Raw genomic sequence first — 11,749 nt, 5'->3', positions numbered from 1 at the left:
TATATATATAGTCGTAATACGAAAATATACCGCAATTACAAATAACGTAATATTAAAACCACAATATACGCATCCCAAAATCATTGCTGGTGCAACAAGCTGATTCTTAATCTCCAATTTAATATCAAGTGAAGCGTTAGCTCTCTAGTACTTCATGTTCCGTTTGGAGTCGTTGAAAATCAAAAGAAAATACATCACCACAAGAAACGGCACAGATAGCTTAATGGGTCAAGGACTTTTAAGATCTCAAAGTCCTATTTACGTTCACGTAAATTAAACAAGGAAATGCAAGTTATTTAAAGGAAAACGAATTTCAAGGAAATCACTGCACCACAGTCACAGTCAAAGAAGCAAAAGCCAACATATTGCCTTCGCGGTGCGCAATATAGTAACGCATAAGCTTAAAAAAACGGGTACTACCCAGTGAAGTATTTTGGCAACGGGATCATCATTTATAATATTTGCGTCGAACAATTTCCAAGATGGCTACAGTTAACGTTAACCGTAGTGTGACGGACATTTTCTATCGGTATAAAATGCCGCGTCTTCAAGCAAAGGTAGAAGGAAAGGGCAATGGCATCAAGACCGTTTTGGTTAATATGGCTGAAGTCGCACGCGCCATTGGACGACCGGCCACCTATCCTACAAAGTACTTTGGCTGTGAGTTGGGCGCCCAAACTCTTTTTGATCATAAGGTGAGCAAACAATTATTCAAATTATATTGAGACGCATTTGAACGCCACTCGCAACGTTCGTTATTTTGTTTGAAAGATGTTAGAGTTGAAGTACTAATACATTACTTAGCTTTTTTGGCGGATTGTATTCTAACTGAATATGACTAATAATCAATTTTAATTTATAGAATGAACGGTTTATTGTGAATGGATCGCATGACGTGAACAAGCTTCAGGATCTGTTGGATGGCTTCATTCGAAAGTTTGTTTTGTGCCCCGAATGCGATAACCCTGAGACTAATCTGACTGTATCAGCTAAGAATCAGACAATATCGCAGTCATGCAAGGCTTGCGGCTTCCATGGTCTGCTTAAGGTGAACCACAAAGTGAACACATTTATTGTGAAAAATCCACCATCACTTAATCCAGCCGCTCAGGGTTCCTCGCTTACTGAGGGGAAACGCTCAAAGAAACAGAAACAGAAGAATGAAAACTCTGACGGCTCAATGTGTAACAACTCAATGGCCAATAACTCTGGCGGAGAGTCGGACGGCGGCAATGGTCCCAACCAGGCCAGCCAAACAGAGGCTGAAATAAGCGCTGCCATTCCGGAAAAAAATATAGCTGAGGACGATGATGATGGCTGGAGCGTCGACGTGTCTAAGGTAATAAATATTTATTGCTTCTAGCCAAGCTAATGCGACCAATTAAGAATTCATGTATCATAATTTATGTACCCATGTAGGAGGCCATTCGGGCGCGCTTACAAGATCTAACTGATGGTGCTAAGGGCATGACAATTTCGGAGGATTACGACAAGACCGAAAAGGAACGGATTGACATCTTCTATGAATTGGTGAAAAGCAAGCGTGACAAAAGACAGCTGGAGGATGTTGCTGTACACAAAGAACTGCTGATCGAAGCCGAACGATTGGACATAGTTAACAAATCCCCGTTGGTTCTCGCTGAGCTTTTATTTACTGAGAACATTATTAATGACGTTCGCAAAAACCGCATCTTGTTACTTCGCTTTACTCATAATAATCCTAAAGCACAGCGCTATTTGATTGGCGGCATCGAGCAGACTGTCGAGCTACATTCGAACACGCTTATGACTAAGGTAGCTGGGATCTTCAAAATCTTTTACGACTTGGATATTCTCGATGAAAAGGTCATTCTGGACTGGGCACAGAAAGTGAGCAAACGACATGTTTCCAAGAAAATTGCCACCGAGATACATGAGAAGGTAAAGCCGTTTGTGCAGTGGCTCAAAGATGCCGAGGAAGAAGATTCCTCCTCTGGGGACGATGACGATGCTGCTGGGGACTCTGATGTAGAGATTGAGTACGATGATCGGGCCCGCATTGAACCATTGAAGGTTGCCGTAGCCTTGGAACGTGGTGTTGCCGTTAGTAAGAAAGTCCAAGACGATGAGGAGGGTGATGAAATCGATATAGATGACATTTAGTCAACCAAAAACTATCAACAATCAATTTTTTTGAAAATGGAATCGAAATTCTTCTGTCCTTTCGAGTGGGTCGTCGTATAAACTCTCAAGAACTACGATGTTGCTTTCCTTTGATTTACAGCGTTGCTATATACCGATTGTAAGAATTGCATTAATTATCTAGCTAAAAAAAAGTTTATTGGGCTTAATAACATCCACATATAAAGTATACACAAAATAAAAAATTCATCATCATGCAATATAAACCAATTAAAAAATGTGTGTTTATACATATTTTATGTTTCTTTTTTTGGGGAAATCCTATCGTTATCCATATAATAATGTATTTTATATTAAAAGAAGGTTTGCAGTTTTGAAATTGTAATGTAATTTATAAGAATCTTTCTTGTCGCACTAGGAAAAGCAAATAAAATTCAAATTGAAAATGTAGTCAAAGGTCGTCTGGCTCTGTGTACACAAAACGACTTAATCAAGGGTGCCACAGAAAACCACGCCAAGAAAGCATTTTCCAATCCGTGTCCTTTCGTAAAGCTCTTTGGAATGATCCAATTCCTAAACACAGGGCAGTCGCCATGCGATCGCTAAGCTCAATGATACAGCAAGCGAGAGGACATATAATCAGCCGGAACGCCGCTTCATCCGTCAAGGTCGTGTGGCAGCCGGACCTTCGGTGGCTAACATTGTCGACATTTTCCGGAACTGTGCCAAACCCAAAGGCGTATAAGCTCCATACCGTGGAATAAGTGCTTAATGTACGAACTTTGAGAGTACAAAAGGTTGATTATTTCTGTGCTGTCAGTGGGAGTGACCAGAGCGAAGAAGAGGAAATCAACATTGATATTATAGTAGTAGAGAGCCCCCCTTGAAAGTATTGTGAGGGTTATATTTTAGGCTGCTCAGGGTAGGAAAATAATGTCGGCCTTGGATCGATAGGGCCGTGTCCTTATTGAGAGACCTGAGTGACTCTGACGTGACTTTATTTGCCTTTTTTAAATAAGAACACTTATATGCACATTGCTTTTTACTTTACGATATTTTATTCTCGTTTCTTGTTTACACTTGACTTGCTTAACTTTTAGTCTAGGTTTATGTGCACCAGGAAAAGTGCAACCAGTGCGGACCCAGAATCAAACGTCTTCCTGAAGTCCATTGGAAAATTCAATTCATGCTTCGAAATGACATCGTTCGGAGTAACAATTATTATTTGAGAATAACTATGTTTTTTATATATTTTTATGCTTTAATTTTTGTTGGAGATCAATTTATAATTTCATTAGTATTCGATATATGAAAGAGGGGTTTGGCAAACATATATGTATATATAGATTTCTACATGAGCGTTTCTGTCTGCCCTTGATTCGTATTTGGAAAGTATTTGGCAAAAAGGGACAGTCATACATAACTCAGAAACTCAAAGCAAATGACACCAGCGAAAATATCAATATCAGTTTGATTTTATGTATATGTGAAATGAGATTGTAAACGTCACAAGTACATATGTATGCTGCCATGGAGCCGATGCATCGCTTACATCCAGCTTAAGTTATTCACAAAACAACTAGCTCACCCCTGAACTAAATAAAACAAAAGAAAAAACGAGGAGGAACATTGTGAGGCGTGTTCGTATGCGTCACAAATTGTATACCCGTCAGTCAGTTACTCAGTCAGTTTATACAGTCGGAAATACATACACATGTATGTATGTGTTTATGTGTGTAACCTCATGATTATTTCGAATTTTATATTTATTAAATTTTAAATATAATATATATATTCTGTCATCTACATCACTTCTCACACCCACACGCCCTTTAAGCTCGCCCCCATCCGCCAGACCCGTACACTGCACGAGGCAGAGTGTGCGAGCGAGAGAAAATGAGCAAAAACTAAACAAAGCTGCTAGAGGGTGTGTGGGGTAGTCACTGCTATAAAATATACCCTATTTATAAAACAGGTCATTTCGGCTTTAGATTTTAATACTGAATTCAAAATTTAATTGCTTCCTTGAGTGCGTTGAAGACACATGATAAATATCCTAAAACCCTATAATAGGATGTAAATAATGAAGAATTATTAAAATAGCAGAAGTCTGATGGTTTAATTTTTGAAAAGAAATTCTTTTTAATTGTGCTAACGATCGGCTTATACAAAATACAGGATAGAACGGGCAAACAGGCTAGTTTGAATTTTGTTGTAGTTGTATATTTTTCTACTTACTAAATTATATATTATGATCAGAGTGCTCCATTGGCTTTTTTTTTAAAAGTGTTTGCCCACTTGCAGAGCTTCGCCCTATTGCAGCTTCACTATTAAGAGATGCGCCGATTGCATTATAATCACTTGAATCATTTACTTCGCTAATACCAGATATTTTTGTTTTCTCTGTGATTCCGTGTTGAATTCCGGTTAGAAACTCATGTTCGGTTTTGGCCTGACGCAGCCAGTCGCGAAGGTCTCGGGTACGCTCCACCAAACTAGTAGAATAGTTTACGGCCCGTGGATTTTTGGAGACAATAGTATTGGCCGCCAAAGATGCACCACCCATCGAGCTGTGCAAGCGACCAGCTGTCAAATGTCGATAGGTCTCAAGGCGATCCGCAAGTGTTGGTATTGGTTGAGGCATAGGTACCGCCCCGATACCACTGCTCTCGCTGAGCCCATGGCTTGATGTTGAGTTGCTAGTTTGAAAAGGAGCAACTATAGCCGTAACGTTTGCCTGCTGACTAAGCATGTGTGCCCACTTCAGGTCGTTAGGAAATTGAATGGTCATGGTAGATAATGATTGCTGATGATGCTGTTTTTGTTGCTTTTGACCTAGCATGTCAAGGATCTCACAAATCTCTTCATTGAGAACCTCGAGGTTCTGAACCCATTCAATGGATTCCTGTTGAAAGTACTCCCTGCGCTTATGAAGGTCTGCTCCACTGGCAAAATCGTTGCTGCTGAAGCCAGAACTAGAGTGCGATGAAAGATCGCTAAGCGTTGCAGCATCATCCTTGTGCTCCAGATCGGCACCGCGATTTTCTTGCTCATACATGCGTAGCAGGCTCTGTTCCAGATGCTTTAGCCTTATAACCTTTTCACCTAACAAAGCGCGTGTGCGATGGAGGTTTACTTCTATCTCAGTTAATTCTTTTTCGTCTTGGATATTCTGCTCCATCCACTGCTTAGGGAACAAAGTGGATGTCTTGATGCGCAGTTTTATCTCGCGTTGGCGCAACCTAAAATCATTACGGTCTTTTTTCAAAGACTCTTTGGCACGACGTACCGAGTCCCGTTCCATATGTATGCGGTGCTTGAAAAACTCTAGCTCCGAGCCCACTCCAACAATAGCATGATCGTTGGAAATGTCAGTGAACGGATATCGAAGATGAAAAGTGGCATCAACCGCATGATCTGGAAACTGGTCCTCTAAGTCCTCTAGTTTTCGCAGTTGGTTGCGTAAATTTTCAACAGGAGTGCACGGTCGTTCCAACAGATAGTTGTAATCGGAGTTAAGTCGAGAGGTTGATGCTGATTTAGAGCGTGAGAAAACCCTCTTCCGTGAACCCCCAAGATCCTTAATCTGATTGCTGTTGTTGTTCTCTTGATTGCGCTGAAATTTTGCTGCAGCTGGTGTTTCCGTGTCTGAATTTCCGTTTTCGTTTAGTTTGACTGTGCCATAACCTACGCAGCTTGTGGGTTGTGAGACAGGTAGATAGCGACCACTGAAAAAGTTATTTGATAACGTTGTGTCCGACTGACTGATTGAGGTGTTGATATCATTCTGAAGCTGCCGCTGTCTGATGCATTTCGCGGTAATAGTTTGATTGTTAAGCTGTGTCTTTGGAGCTTCGGTTGTTTTTTCTTTTAAGCCGACCATGACTGCCTTATCTGAGTAGGTCACCGAACGATTTTCACTATTGCCAATAGGATTGTTCGAAATAGATTGTTCCGTTTCTGAGCCAGCGGTAACGTTACTTCGATTATTATGACTATTTTGCTGAAGGGCGAGTGCTTCGCGTCGTCGATTGCGCCGTTCTAAGGACAGCCTAACATCCGTTTTGAGTCTTACGTATTTATCTTTGAGACAACGATATTTATCCTCAAGTAAACGCTTTTCACAACGAACTTTCTCGTAGAGCCTCTCTTCGCCCTTCTCGCGAAATCGTTTATTTTCCAATTCTAGCTCATGGGCAAGCTTATCACGCATTTGTGACAGCCTGGCTGATTGCTCGCGACGAATAATCTCTTCCTCACTATGAAGGTCACGCTCCAACTCATGGAGCATATCATTGTGGTTACTCTGCAATATAGCCATTCGAGCCTTATGCTCGCTTAACATCTGAGAACGTTTGCTTTGCAGCTGAAGCTCCAGCTGGCCACGATATTTTTCTATTTGACTCTCGAATGCCTCCTCGAGTTGGTGCTGGTGCGAGGTGAGGCGCAGGTCATATTCATGTCTCAGGCTCTTAAGCTTTAACTCATGTTCGCGTTGAATTTCTTCAGCTCTGTTTAAAAAACCATCCGTGTGTTTATGAAGAGTACCGAACTTGCTATCCATTTTAAAACCTTGTTCGTTTTTTGATGCTACCAGCGCTGATTTACGCTGCAAAAGTTCCAGCTCGTGGCTGTGCTTGCGACCCAGCTCATCCAAATCAAACGGATTGCTGCTTGCTAGATTTAAAGCGTCTTGCTCTGAATTGTTTTTAATAATGTTGCGAACAAAACTAGTTTCTGACTCGGGGTCGTTGTTATCCTTGTGATGCTGTACTGTGTCACCGTCCTTCAATTCACATATTGACCTAGAGGACGTAACAGATGCTGAGCATGCCAAATTATGCTCCATGGGCTGATTCATACTTTCAATAGTTTGAGATTTGGGTACGGAGTTCGTTAAGCCGCTAGAGAAAATGTTTAAGCTACTCTTGCCCTCGTTTAGATCACCACCGAACAATTCATCATTACAAACATCGTTACCTTTATTCATGTTATTAACTCGTTCTTCATTACAATCGGCGTCCATCCCCGCCTTCACTTCCTCGTCGTCCGCGTTAATGGACAACTCGACAGTCTGACAAAACTTTAGCGAGTGCTCATTTTCGGGTGAGTTGAGCTTGCGCTCCTCTAAATTAAAACGAACGCTTTTTTTATCCTCAGATTCTGTAGTTGGATCGTCACGGTCCATGCAACGGTGTATATCGAACACACTTGATTCACGAAGAATCCCCTTTACGGAAGGTAGGGGAACACCTCCACCTCTATTTAATTGTTCCAAGTGTTGACGAGACTTTAGAAACATGGAACCTCCTTTATCTGAGAGCAGAAACATTCCATTGCGCAACCCCACTCCAGACTCAGTGCTTGCACCAGTCCCACTGCTCAATGCCAGCATACTGTGAGATAGTTTAGATGCGGATAAATGCATGCTAATACTAATTGGGGAACTTGTATTGCCCTCTTCCAGTCGATTAGTTTTTACAGGATGAAAGATTTGACCAAAATTCTTGTTGCGAGAATCCAAAAATCGATTAACACCGCCTCTAAATACACTTGTACCTGCGAAGCTGGTCGTGCGAGTAGAAACAGAATTAATCATTGCCGCCGCCTGCGTTCTACCGCTGTTAGGGGGCGAGCTGATTTCGTAGAGTAATTCATCCTCACAATGCACACTACGTATACAAGAATCCAACTGGGTTACATCATCCGAATTGTTAATAATAACCATGGTTCCTTGAGGAATCACTGCTCCCGTCTTTTGACGTGCCTTCTCCACCAATTCACGATACACAGCGTCCAGGGGATGATCCCACTGCGATTGTTTCGTGAACGTATTATGGTAGTAATGACTGTTTTTCTCCTCGGAGTAGCTGTAGAAGATTTTAAGAAAACATTCTTAATCATTTAATGTCTGATTAAACCCATAAGCTTACCAGATTTTCCACTCCGAAGGCAGTGCTGCCATCAAACCTTCCTTAGCAAGATAAAGCAAATGCTGTTCCTTAAGAGGTTCGATCCCTATCAGTTTGGCATAATCGTGGATCTCTATAAGATAAGTTAGCATGAGTCAATATGTAAGTTGTAAGAAGAATTTTTGGACCCCATACGTCATACTGTCCAAAGCTCAAGAATAGTCGATAAAAACAATTTTCCATTTAATTTTTAGTCGTTACTGTTCTCTAAAATATATGGAGGTATTGGAAGAGTTAAGTAAAAATATACTAATGTATGAACCTGACTATGTATGTGATTTATTGGAAACATTTCCGACCCTATTAAGTATGTGTGTGTGAACATTTTCATTATTATTATAATATGTACATAGATACAGATTTCCAATCCGGTACACACTGACTATTTTAATAGTATTGCTTTCGTTATTTAAAAGAAAAAGTATATGTATCTGTGTAAATAAGGATAGAAAGTAAAGTTTAATTTCTTACCGTCTGAAGATGGTAAACAGGCTTCGTCGAATACTTCTTCGCATATGACGGATGTAGTCGGAGACACATATCCAGAGCGTTTTGTTTTCGAGGCAGCTTTGGTCATTGCCGTTTCACTTTTTAGGTTTGTAGGCAGAGTTGCACCCTCTGGTTTAGACATTAATGGCGTTTCCGAGGAAATGCCCGTGTTGGTACTCGTCGATTCCATAGTTTTTTGTATTTTATAAATAGTTTTTAAGGCAACAAAACATACGACTCGTTCATCAGTTCAAAGATGTCATCATTAATTAGTCCGTCCCCATTTGCTGAATTGCTGAATCTTAAGAATTGTATATTGTTAATGTTTTGCACAAATATGTACATGCATGTACATATGCATTTACATATGTACATATGTATGTGGTGCATAATATGTACAGTAGACCCCATAACACTCAGTGCAGATTTAAGCCATTATTGTGGCTTGTTGGTGTTTGGCCGATGTTTTCAGATCTCCTTTTTCACAGTGTATGCAAAAGTGGATGTCTAAAATTAAAAAAAAAATGTCCAAACGGATCGTAGCTAGAAAATAACTTCAAAAAACCAAACGAATATAGTTTTAGATCAAACTAGTTTTTAGGAATTTAAGCTTCGAGACAAACCTACCAGAGCTACCTTTTCACAAACCTTAAGTGTCTTTATATGGTTTTAAAGAGCTTTACTATTCTGAAAAGCTGGCAAATGCAGCTATTAATCGTCATGTGTCTTTATTATACCCGGTACTCTAAGAGTAAATAGGGTAAATTGTATTTTTGCGAATAACGGTTGTGTGCACAACGTTAACACAGAAGGAAGCGTTTCCGACCCCATAAAGTATATATATTCTTGATCAGCATTAATAGCCGAGTCGTTAGAACCATGTCTGTCTGTCCGTCTGTCCGTCCGTCCGTTCGTCTTGTTTGTCGGCTAGTTCTCAGAGACTATAAGAGCTAGAGCCAACAAATTTTGGCTCCAGACTGCTCACACTGGAACCAGTGTATTTCAAAAATTAGCCCCGCCTCCTTCCGCACCCGCAAAAGGGCGAAAACCTCCCAAACCTTGAAGAAAACTAAAAACGCCATTCCGTAGGGAATGACCATATCTATCAGATCACCAAATTGGGATCAACCCCAATTGGAAATCAATTATATATTTGTTTTTTGCACATTCTCTCATTCACACTCTGCTTCGCGCAGACACGTCTCTGCCTCTGCCGCGTCCCTGCCCTGACTCTGTATGGCTCTAGGGGAGGGTGGCGAGCCAAAGGAGCGTGTTGGCGTGAGTAGTTTTGTTGATGTAGATGACAGATGAAGAAAAAATGTAACATTTGACAAATAACCGTTAAGCTACAGATGTACTACTGGTATACTACGGGTATAAAAGTTGTGACACGTAAGATGCGTCTCACACGTCCCTTCTCGTATTTTATTTGTGTAGGCGCAACTATTAGACGTCGTTTAAAATATTCAATCTTCACTGTTGTTATGTAAGTATATATTATACATTATAGATACATTTACATATATATGTATATGTACGAGTATGTCCTGCAGGACCAGAAGAGAGCTAAGACAAATGCCAACTACGAGTCAGTTAGGAAAAAACAACAACAGAAAACCAACCCTATGAGACCCTACTGGGTCGAGCAGGTGTATGTTTTGACGGGTGTTTATTTTTTTGTTGGCAAAAATAGACTGCGGTTCTACCTCAGCTGATCTACAAAGAAATGACAGAGAACCGGCAACACAAAACAAAATGTAAATGCATTCCTTTTTTTCAAAGTCTTCACTTGTTAATACATTACTTTTAGTGAAATTCTTCACTTATACATGCATACCTTTATCTTAAAATTCATCACTTAAGAACTGATTGCTCTCGGTAACGTCATAACCTACGCTCCTTGGACGTCTTCATGTAATCATCATCAGTTTGTTGTATACTTAGCAGGTCAGCACTTATGTCATTGAAGCATCAATAAGATGCACCTTACATACGTATATATGAAAGTACATATGCAGATATTATATGTACATTTACATATGCATTTATTTACATATGTGTGTACAAATGTACAAATGTGGGCAGTGGCTCACATATGTACGTATTTATTTGTATGTACGTACAGATGTTTCTATGAATTTTAACTATGCTAATACAAATTGCTGTTTTACCAAATAAGAAAACTAGGACACAGAAAGCCTTCTATGGGACACAGGAATGCAAACACAAATGGTCAGTTACTCACACACAAAGTCAAACAAGACCACTGATATTCAAAAATAATAGACTTAACCCTGCCTATGTGTGTGTGTAATTAAATTCTTAATGCTGACTGACAAAAACTTCAGTACAAGACAACATCCTTTCCTACGCAAATGAAAATATTTAAAGGTTCACTAAAGATAATAGAACTCACTTTTTTAACGAATTCTTATTGTAGAACTCACAGAAATTCATATATGTACGTTCACATACACTTCTAACGGTATTGATTTTTCACGGCAAGCCCTAATACTCAGATGAGAGAAAGGTGTCCTTTGGCAAAATCAGGGATGCTATTCGTTAAAAACCGATAGCCGATAAGAAATTTCTTCCAGCAACATCTGATCGCTAGCGGCTGTTAAGTGGTCAGTATTCAGATAAATAAAGTTAAATTCCGATTAATACTGGAAAAGCAGATTATGGTATTTCGCAAGGACATAGCAGGACATGAAAGTGTTCTACATTTCTCAGCTAAATGAGTGAAAAATTAGATGGGAATGCACAACGAATACATGATATATTATTTATCTCGCCACAACGGCGAGATGCAGAAAGGCCCCTGCACTTGGGAAAGGAGATTCGTAGTTGTTTTGAGTCGGATCTAAAGTAGAGTACGCCCGAGGTAGACCATCGGCACTTCAAACTTGTCCACGTCTGTGTTGGAGAGATGTTTGTCCGTTAGATGTAGAGTAAAGTCCGATGCGTGTTTTTGAATTATCGTTTTGTTATCGTATTTGTTCGAGATGTCCGAACAGTTGGTTTGTTGTGCGACCTGGGGGCATGGGAAGAACTCAGCCCTGGGATGACTGGCTAGCCGGCCTTGCCCCAACACCAAAACAGGTTCGTAACAATAGAATACATGGATTTATCCAATATTGCGGTGCTTTACGCATGTTGTTGTTCTC

General features: G+C 40.2%; 2 protein-coding genes across 3 annotated transcripts; one reads left to right on the top strand and one right to left on the bottom strand.

Annotated features, from left to right (window-relative positions):
• The first annotated feature begins 58 nt into the window (after nt 1-58).
• LOC117588715 (eukaryotic translation initiation factor 5) lies at nt 59-2,328 on the top strand. The gene is made up of 3 exons (XM_034280168.1): nt 59-695; nt 863-1,339; nt 1,420-2,328. Exons 1-3 carry the CDS (start codon nt 483-485, stop codon nt 2,140-2,142), a joined length of 1,413 nt encoding a protein of 470 aa, XP_034136059.1. The 5' UTR covers nt 59-482; the 3' UTR covers nt 2,143-2,328.
• A 1,294-nt stretch (nt 2,329-3,622) lies between these two features.
• LOC117588713 lies at nt 3,623-11,119 on the bottom strand. 2 transcript variants are annotated; one of them, XM_034280163.1, is made up of 4 exons: nt 10,999-11,119; nt 8,565-9,089; nt 8,055-8,166; nt 3,623-7,991 (listed from the first exon to the last, which is right to left on the bottom strand). In XM_034280163.1, exons 2-4 carry the CDS (start codon nt 8,770-8,772, stop codon nt 4,364-4,366), a joined length of 3,948 nt encoding a protein of 1,315 aa, XP_034136054.1. In that variant the 5' UTR covers nt 8,773-9,089; nt 10,999-11,119; the 3' UTR covers nt 3,623-4,363. The 2 variants fall into 2 exon arrangements, with proteins under 2 accessions (XP_034136054.1, XP_034136055.1); XM_034280164.1 differs by having other exon boundaries at nt 8,565-8,883; nt 10,999-11,104.
• Between the last annotated feature and the right edge of the window lie 630 nt (nt 11,120-11,749).

Source organism: Drosophila guanche, unplaced genomic scaffold (assembly GCF_900245975.1).
Source record: "Drosophila guanche unplaced genomic scaffold, DGUA_6, whole genome shotgun sequence".
NCBI lineage: Eukaryota > Metazoa > Arthropoda > Insecta > Diptera > Drosophilidae > Drosophila > Drosophila guanche.
This window is presented reverse-complemented; position numbering and strand designations above follow the sequence as displayed.